Genomic DNA, 9,887 nt, shown 5'->3' on the forward strand with positions numbered 1-9,887 from the left:
TATCATGAAATAGTATAATCATCTATCTATCTATCTATCTATCTATCTATCTATCTATCTATCTATCTATCTGTCTGTCTGTTTGTCAATCTTTAGATAGATAGATAGATAGATAGATAGATAGAGATAGATAGATAGATAGATAGAGGATGATACTGTATGAAAGATAGATAGATAGATAGATAGATAGATAGATAGATAGATAGATAGATAGATAGATAGATAGATAGATAGCAGTGTGTATGTGTTCTTCTCTGTGTATTTCCTCTTGTATTTTCACTCTGGTGAACTGTATCACCCAGTACAGTATATATAATAAAAAAGCAGAGCCTTTTGAAGCACTGTGGTGCTTTATCTTACAAAAGAATCCACATTGTCTGCTTTTTAAACAGAAAATGAAACAGATACATATGGAGCGATATACAGAGCATCACACAAACACCAATATGATCAAACCAGTAAGCAGTAACTGGAATAATAGGACATTCTGAGGAGGTATAAACAACACTCTGCCCAGATGTGGATGGTAACACGGCTGTTTAATCACCGAAAAAATCTTTCTCATGGCCTCCTGTTAAAAAAAGATCAATAGTGTTATTTTGTGACCGTGTCCATGAGTTAAATCATCTGATTATGTCAGATAAATGATCATTTGAAGTGTGCCTGCCATGTAATGAAGGAACATGTTCACCATGGCAACCAAACACCTTCAAACTTATATACCTCAATAACTGAGATTACTGGAAAGCCGTGATCGAGTGTGAAAACACAACATGAACTGGTCCTATTACTTACATGGCATAAACGCAACTAAACAACCCGAAAAATCAATACAGCAAAATATTCCTTCATACAATACAACATTATATATTTCACCAGTGAGTAGTTTGGAATAAATATGTGATATATGATAAGACAGCACCATTTTTTGAGCCCTGCTCTGTTTTATTTCAGTGAGAATACCAGAGGAACTGCATGACATTGACGGCCAGGTCAGGAACCATAACGGGGCAGGGAACGTATGGCGTATCGGTGTACAAGATCAAGAACCTTTTCTTTCTTTTGTCGTCGTCAGAGTGATGTAGGTCATGTCACACCATCTTGTCCTTTCTGACACTTTCTGATATTGTGAGCCAAATGTTAATATGCAAATCAGCTCATTATATTGGATCAATAACACTACCATTGTTGGTGTTGAGATTTAGTTGTTGATTTAAATTCTTGCTGCATTATAAATAGATAGATAGATAGATAGATAGATAGATAGATAGATAGATAGATAGATAGATAGATAGATAGATAGATAGATAGATAGATAGATAGACCCTTTCACAGAGCATGTGTGTCACATAATTAAATGGCTGGACGATGGAAGAAAGACATATCAGACCTCCTCCTACAGCAGTTTTTACCCTCTGCTATCAATCCAAGTGGCCACTATATTAGATATTCCTGGACCTTTGTTCATTCATGCAATTTGCCCAGCAAGTAATTATGCCAGAGGTGTTGAATCCTTTGACAGGTAGCCACACCGTATTTTAAATGGACTATCAGGTGTGGCTCTTGATTGGCTGGAATAAAAACCTGCACCCACATCAGATATTTGTGGAAAAGATTGGACACCCCTGAATTAGAAGATCTGGAGCATCAGATGAAGAATTCTTTTTATAAATTAGAATCTGGGATGTTCACATGCACCACAAAATGGTGCAAAACACAAAAAACATCCGCTGGTGCCGGTTCAAGGTGACAAGAAATTACCAGGATTAACTGTGTAGACAACATGATAAAACCTGAATGCAGGTAGACTACAAAGGTAGAAGATCACAACCGGTTCCATTCATGCCTGCCAAGACCAGGAATCTGATGCTGCAATGAGAGATGTGCATCACAATATTAGTTTCTTGCTTTTTTTTCGTTGTGCCGAAATCAAGATAAAACGTTTGTTATGTCGAGAAAATCGTGATCACGAGAAAACAAGAAAGGAAAAAAAACATTTCACGCATGGCCTCTTTGGACTTCCGTAGAGATCAGACTGAGGGCGGAAAAAAAGTCCAGTCCTTGTAAATATCTGACTCACATGCTCTGTAAGTGCCAAATTTAATAATAATCTCATTCCAGATGAGTCGAGAGGATTAAAACAAAAAATATATATATATAAACTAAATACACAATTCAGTATCCAGATGTGCTTGTGAGATGTGCTAGACATTTTGGGTTTCATAATCAAACCTCCCTCGCCTCTATTAACCTGTGAAGCAATTTCTGCTGTAATGCCGTACATTTTACGAAGTATTGTTCTAAGTAAGTTCTACATTATATCAATGATAATAGGTATGATCACTAATGGTCACTAATGGCTAACTTGGATATGTCTAATCAAAGAATCTGCATAACCCCCCCAACCCCCCAGTCTAAAACTGTTCAGGAAACAAATAACGATATGTGTAACATGCACATAAGAGGCCAAAATCAACAAAAAATAAATCATATCGATTTCCACAGGTTCCTTCCTCTTTGCTAGCTCACAGAAGTTGAAGAGAGCTAGCCATGCTAACACGTGCCCGTCGTCTTGAATCGATTATTACAGAGTACGCAAACTGCCCAGCCACGGTTACGGGTCACGCAGAGTCGCCGTGCCGTTACTGGAAGAGCTCCTTGTTGATCCACATCAGGCTGCGCGTCTCGTTGGGTTTCACTTCGTACTCGATGCAGCTGAACTTGTTGCCGAACTGGCAGTGCTCACGCTTGTAGTAGTTGTAGTACTTCACCTGCCACACCGTCTCGAAGACGCCGGCCTCCTTGAACTGAGACAGAATAGAATTTGGGGTCAGGTTTGAAAAGCAAGAGCTGATTGTTTTGGGGTTAGTTTACCTCCACCTTTCCACGACCGACCACATCGATGTGGAAATCGTCCAAAAACAACCGTAAACGTTCAAAATCTAATTAAACAGGTTAGTGTTACAAATTAATGCAGTTCTATATTCATATATTGATTGGACCTAAAAAAGAGGAGGTCAGAAATTGCAGAAATTGAAGGAGCTTTTCATCGGGACTGATGAGGACGGGTGGGATTAGAAATTTTGAAACCGTGCAAGTAGGAGGTTTTGAAGATGGAAATATCTCCCGTGCTCAGATATCGAATTCATTAAAGGAGTCTCCAGCGTCAGCGAATCGTAGCCCTCGGTAGCCTCGAGTGCAGAAACTGATTTACGTTGCCATAGCGACCGACCTCCCTGAGGACGTCAGCATTATTAGCAATGAAACCAGAGTGGGTGTTTCTATGGTGTCCAATGGCCGATTGATAAGATTGAAGCTGCCTCTTGGTTCGATTAAGTAGAAATAAATAAAAATAACTTAATGCTTATTTAGGATCAAAATTCATGTGAATATGACACAAACGAATACAAAAAATTGTCGATTTTAATAAACGTGAAAGGGTAAAAAAACAAAGAAATCACACAAATACTCATAAAAAGGTGAACATCTTCTACATTTACTTTTTTCAGCCACTTTGATAGTGTTTAAGATGTAAGACAATAAAACCATTATTGTTATATGATGTACAACATTTACAAAGTGATAAAAAAAGAAAGTAAATATGAAAAATATGAATGTTGCAGCCCTACGTGTGTTGAATGTGTCCAGATTTAGATGAAGGCTACATCTGTAGGACTCAATAGGTTTGGTATTTACGGTAAAACCTGGATTCTCGCCACACACACACACACACACACACACACACACAGCACCACTTTCTATGCACCTGTAATAAGCTCTGTTTTTGGTTTACCTGTATGGAGGCCTGGACAGGTTGTCTATCTCCACTTTTGGTGTGAGGAACACCTTCAGTGTCATAAAACCCATGGTATTTTGCCGACTCTTCATCTTTGGACTGCTGCTCCAGATCAAAGCTTTTTCCGCCGATCCCCATAGTGCTGAAAACAACAAACAAACAAACAAACAAACAAATGTACATTTGTGTTGGGGATTTGCTTCTGTTTTCATGATTTTTATTTGAAAGTAGAAGGTAAACGGGGATCTATTGCACCAGGCCTTGATTTCATAATTGGTTAATTAATTGATTAATTAATTTATTACATTATTCATGATTTTTGCGGTTGGAATAAAGATCAAAAAAGAAACAAAACCGGACAGTATGTATCTTTAAAGTATCCACATCCGCATCCATGGACATCCGCATCCATGTCTCTGTGGACATCTAGAAGAATCAGGTGCACCGAGCACCAGACCCTCACCCTCACCCTCACCCTCCGGCGCGTTATTACACACATCATAACCCCATTCATCCCCGGTAAATAAATAAACAAGTAAATAAAATAATGCTGAGCGGTGGTGCGGTGACACCTACACGGGCTCGACGCTCCCCGGTTTGATCACCACCTCGATCTTATATTTGGAGCCCGTCAGCAGTTTGATGGTTCGCGTCTGTCCGAACCGCGACCCGTCCGCTTTAAAGAACACCGGGCCGTCGTTCGGCTCCATCTTCAACGACACGCAGATGTTAATCAACGCTGGAACGTCGGCCATGATGGAGACACCAGGAATAATACTAATAACGGGCCTGTGCGCGCTCCCTGCGCTCCCTGCGTGTAAATGGATGGTGGAAGAGCCCAGCCAGGGTTGCCAGATCCGCCAGATCTACCCACATTACCCTATTTTAACCAAACCAAGGCTGAAACATGAACACTCAAAAGTAGCCCGAAACCTAGACCACCCAAAAAAGTCCATCAAAACAAAACCCATGTCCTCCAAACAAAATCCCTTGGCGTTTTAGTCTGTGTGCATATATCTAATATTATAATATCTATAATATCTAATAATAATAATTATAATAATATAATATCTAATACTGTTTTTTTGTATGATTGTTGGTATGGTTGTAGTGTTATATGTTTTTATGGGCCATGTGTCCTTTAAAAACTGTAATATATAAAAATATATATAATCAAAACCAGCCCTCAAGACTATGTTCAATAAAAGGCAGCCTCCAAACAAGACACATGTCCAATCAAAACCAGCCATCAAGCAAGACACGTCTAATAAAAAAACAAACCCCAAACAAGACCCATGTCCAAATAAAACTAAACCCCAAACAAGACCCATGTCCAATTAAAAATAAACCCAAAACAAGACCCATGTCCAATTAAAACTAAACTCCAAACAAGACCCATGTCCAATTAAAACTAAACCCAAAGCAAGACCCATGTCCAATTAAAACTAAACTCCAAAGAAGACCCATGTCCAATTAAAACTAAACCCCAAACAAGACCCATGTCCAATAAAACTAAACCCCAAACAAGACCCATGTCCAATTAAAATAAACCCAAAACAAGACCCATGTCCAAATAAAACTAAACCCCAAACAAGACCCATGTCCAATTAAAACTAAATTCTAATCAAGACCCAATTAAAACTAAACCCCAAACAAGACCCATGTCCATTAAAAACTAAACCCAAAGCAAGACCCATGTCCAATTAAAACTAAACTCCAAACAAGACCCATGTCTAATTAAAACTAAACCCCAAACAAGACCCATGTTTAATTAAAACCAAACCCGAAACAAGACCCATGTCCAATTAAAAATAAACCCAAAACAAAACCCATGTCCAATTAAAACTAAATTCTTATCAAGACCCAATTAAAACTAAACCCCAAACAAGACCCATGTCCAATTAAAACTAAACCCAAAGAAAGACCCATGTCCAATTGAAACTAAACTCCAAACAAGACCCATGTCCAATTAAAACTAAACTCCAATCAAGACACATGTCCAATTAAAACTAAATTCTAATCAAGACCCAATTAAAACTATGTATGATGTGTAATTCAGGTTAAACGTTTTACTGTAAAAGGCTGAAAAGGGATAAATATACATTTCTTTCACCAAAATGTATAATTAAACGTATTAGTAAAATAGTAACCAGAACGCAAATACGTTGACACGTTACGTTGGACCTCAATAAAAAAAATTTAAATAAAAAACATCCTTATCAATAACAGAAAATGTGTACCACGTAGTCGGGATTTGACAAGGACTTGGCAACCCGATTGCTGGCCGCTCCCAGGAAGCTGCACCGGTAGAACAGTTCCCAAAAATAAGATACAGACACATGACTAATCCCTGAAATCCCTAAAATTATAAACCACTAGACCACCAGGGAACCTATAAAATGTAAAGCCTATACCCTTAAAATATAAAATGTAAAGTCTACACCCTTAAAATATAAAATTTAAAGTCTATACTCTTTATATATATATATATATATATATATATATATATATATATATATATATATATATATATATATATATATATATATATATGTGTGTGTGTGTTTGTGTAATGTAATGTCTATACTCTTCACTGATTTATTTCTATGAAGCCGTATTGTGAAAACAACCGCTGTCAAAAGCACAATAGAAATAAAAAATAATTGAAACAAACAAAATAAATAAATAATTGGACAATTCATGACAATTTGCATTTAATTAGGTCTGAATATTGATCTGGTATAATAATTAGCAATTTTACCCAAAACTGACACATGGCACACACCGCAATGTTTGTTCTCGAAAAGAAAGCAAAACAAACAAACAAAAAAAAAACATTAAATAAAGTTAATTATTTTTAATTTAATGAACATACAGCACACCGTATTGTGTGGGTAAATGTGTGTTTTTTTCTTGTAGACACAGAAATATGAGATTACATTCAACAGATTTGTAAGATTTAATTACAGTAATATATTACATTTTTGAAAAAACATGTTAATAATAATGATATTAGTTGTGATAACAGTACATAAAAAACCTTTACAAATATATTTTTACTGCATTTAGTTATTAAAACGGTGTAAATGTGCATTCCATTTTAAGTCTTTGATTTACAGCTCCATCGGTCCTTTCGGATAATTTTCCCACAATAAATGCGAGTCTGTCCCTCATGAACTGCATGAACACGGTCGTTTCTCCAGGCAGCATCTGACACTCGAGACATCCAGTGTTTTTCTAACACAGAGGAGACTGCCTTAAAAATGTCATTAAAAAGAGAAAAAGTAAGTTCTTCAGACATCATCGTCATCGCTGTTTATCGCTCAAGCTCGGCCTCCAGGATTTCCCCCCAGGTCTCCACGTCCAGATCGCACATGTTGTTCTGGGGCAGATCCTCAGCACAGCGGATGTTGCTGTACTTTCCCTTCAACCATCTTCTCTTCACGCAGCTTTTCTGGTAGTTACGCACCAGAGTCACCTAAAGGCAGAGGTGGAAAGAGTCATAAAACATTCTACTCAAGTAAAAATCATTATTGATTGATTCAATTAAATTCTACTTAAGTACAAGTAAAGTTACATTTATACAAATCGCATAGTAAGTTTTTAATCTACTAGTGCATTAACAAAAATAAACAGTCCATGACTTGAGTCTGATGTGAGTTATATGCAGCTTCGCAGCGAAAAAAGAAAAAATCTCATTATAATAGCAGTTATGATAATGAGAGGAATCGTAAATGCAACTTTTTCAGAAGTGACGAATCAAAACCCTTTGATTGGACGCTGCATTCTGAATAAAAGTGTGTGATTGGTTATACAGTACTGCTCAAATTCGAATGCAACATCAGCAGAACTACTCTAAAGTATAACTCTTTTCATATGACACTGCAGTTGTAGCACTGTTTATTGTTCTAGCTTCATTGTGCAGTGACCATTTTCAACAGCCTGGAGAAGCCTCCTGAGAACAGGAGCTTTGAGGGCTGGTTTGGACTCTACTTAATGTCAGCAGTCTGCTACGATGGCTCAGGAGCACAGGTTGCATTTGATCACCATCACTGCAGACCTCAACATCGTTCAGCTGTAATAAATGGACATTCGGTGCTACATTAGGTTCCCCTTTTGTGTCTGGTTCCTCAAAAGGTTTCTTCCATTTTAGGGAGTTTTCCCTTCAGCACAGTCACCACCGGCTCGCTTATCAGAGACAAACTCAGCATTATAAATAACAATCTTATTCATTCTTTATTATTATGATGTCTGTAAAGCTGCTTCGAGACGATGTCCATTGTTAAAAGCGCTCTACTAATTAAAATGAATTCAAATTGAATTGAACAATTCAGAAATTATTCAATTCGAATATTATTCAAAGGTTTTTTTTGACCGAGTAACCTTTTTTAAAGATTTAAAAAAACACTTTAAGGTAAAAGTACACAAATAACGACTCTATTACAGTAACATGAGGTAATGTAATTCGTTACTTTCCACCTCAGCCTTGAGGAAAAAGCCAGGAAGGAACGTTTTTCATCACACTGTACGTTCCGAGAGAACAAGAAGTGTGAACTCGTGGATTTCTCTCTTCCTACTATACACAGCTGTGGTCATACGTTTACATAAGCAACATCTGCATAATGTTAAATGTTTTACTTTAGAAGTTAGACCATAAGATTGTCATGTGATTCTTTATCAACATCTCATTCCACATTTAGTCTTCAATTTCTCTCACAGTAGCCTTCACTCTTCCAGGAAGATGTTCCAATAGATTCTGTGGAGATTTGTGAGATTTCATTCGGCCACAAAGGTGCTATTAAAGTCAGGTACTGATGCAGGGTGAGGTCAGGAAGCCTGGTGTTGGAGCTCTATATTGGGCCACTCAAGATCTTCCATTCCAACCCCACCATGGTCAGGTGTCTACAAACTTTTTTTGATATATCGAAACCTTCCCAGAAGACATTCTGCAAGGTGTACGTGAACCTATGACCTTGTGAGTAACCGACCTTCCAGGACAACCCATTGCTCCGGTCTCCGTCCACCTCCCTGTGACAGACGGCCAGCGTGTCCAGACAGTGGCTCCTCCACAGGTTATCGCTGCCCTCGATGATTACATTCCAGCGTTTGCAAGTGAGCGAAGCGTGACACAGGCTCCTCACGTCCAGCTCACCGAAGATCTTCACGCTTATCTCAGTAGGAAGCGTTTCTGTAAAGTTCAGCTCCGGTCCTCCATTCCTGATGGACACCAATGATATGAGTCCTTCTCCAGCAGCATGGAGGTTGCGGTTCCTTTTAAGGACATGCTGCATCTCTCAGCCTCGCCGTACATGCCCTTTAGCTAAAGCTGCAACATAAATGAGTTGAATTAGTGGCGATGATGTGCATCACCATGTGATTGAAGTAACTTTTGGTTGGCTGGAAGCCAAGTTTTAAAACTTTCTTAACTGAGATGTAAATATTGGTGTAATTACTGTATCTGGATTGCAAACTAAATGTACAAAAATAGATGTTGTTGTTGTTGATGAGTTCTTTGAAGGGTTTACACAAAAGAAGGTGTAATAATAATAATAATATTAATAATAATAATAATAATAATAATAATAATAATAATAATGTAGCTAGTGCTTATAATATACCTCTAGATCAGGGGGTCAGCAACCTTTTTGAAACTGAGAGCTACTTCTTGGGTACTGATTAATGTGAAGGGCTCCCAGTTTGATACACACAGTTTTCAGTTTGATCTGAAATAACAAATTTGCACAATTTACCTTTTATTATATGTTATTATTAATAATTAATGATATTCATCCATGTGAAGACACTGATCATGGTAATAATTTCTCACAATAATTATCAACAATGATTTAACAAAGTAGGAAACAGATATTTTTAGAAAAGACCCGCGGGCTACTCATGTGGTCCTTGCGGGCTACCTGGTGCCCATGGGCACCACGTTGGTGACCCCTGATCCAGGGTATGGTTTCTAATCATGTGATCGAAATCAGAATTCACGCCAACAACAATTATAATAAAGTGGCTTGTAGTAAAGTACTCTACCCTTAGAGTAGGGTTCCGTCTCTAATCACATGATCTAAATCATAACTCATGC

At 37.7% G+C, this 9,887-nt stretch overlaps 2 protein-coding genes across 2 annotated transcripts; both read right to left on the minus strand.

The window, feature by feature from the left end:
- Positions 1 to 331: 331 nt before the first annotated feature.
- On the minus strand, positions 332 to 4,647 carry cnrip1a (cannabinoid receptor interacting protein 1a). Its single transcript, XM_046837454.1, has 3 exons — positions 4,373 to 4,647; positions 3,794 to 3,938; positions 332 to 2,807 (listed from the first exon to the last, which is right to left on the minus strand). The coding sequence occupies exons 1-3, from the start codon at positions 4,549 to 4,551 to the stop codon at positions 2,643 to 2,645; spliced, it is 489 nt and encodes a 162-aa protein (XP_046693410.1). The 5' UTR covers positions 4,552 to 4,647; the 3' UTR covers positions 332 to 2,642.
- A 1,846-nt stretch (positions 4,648 to 6,493) lies between these two features.
- LOC124378182 (F-box only protein 48) lies at positions 6,494 to 9,122 on the minus strand. The gene is given in 3 exon segments (XM_046837726.1): positions 6,494 to 7,274; positions 8,785 to 9,002; positions 9,005 to 9,122. Coding segments are annotated over 3 exon segments (483 nt in total). The 5' UTR covers positions 9,108 to 9,122; the 3' UTR covers positions 6,494 to 7,112.
- Between the last annotated feature and the right edge of the window lie 765 nt (positions 9,123 to 9,887).

The sequence above is a fragment of the Silurus meridionalis genome, chromosome 24, assembly GCF_014805685.1.
Source record: "Silurus meridionalis isolate SWU-2019-XX chromosome 24, ASM1480568v1, whole genome shotgun sequence".
In the NCBI taxonomy this organism is placed as follows: domain Eukaryota; kingdom Metazoa; phylum Chordata; class Actinopteri; order Siluriformes; family Siluridae; genus Silurus; species Silurus meridionalis.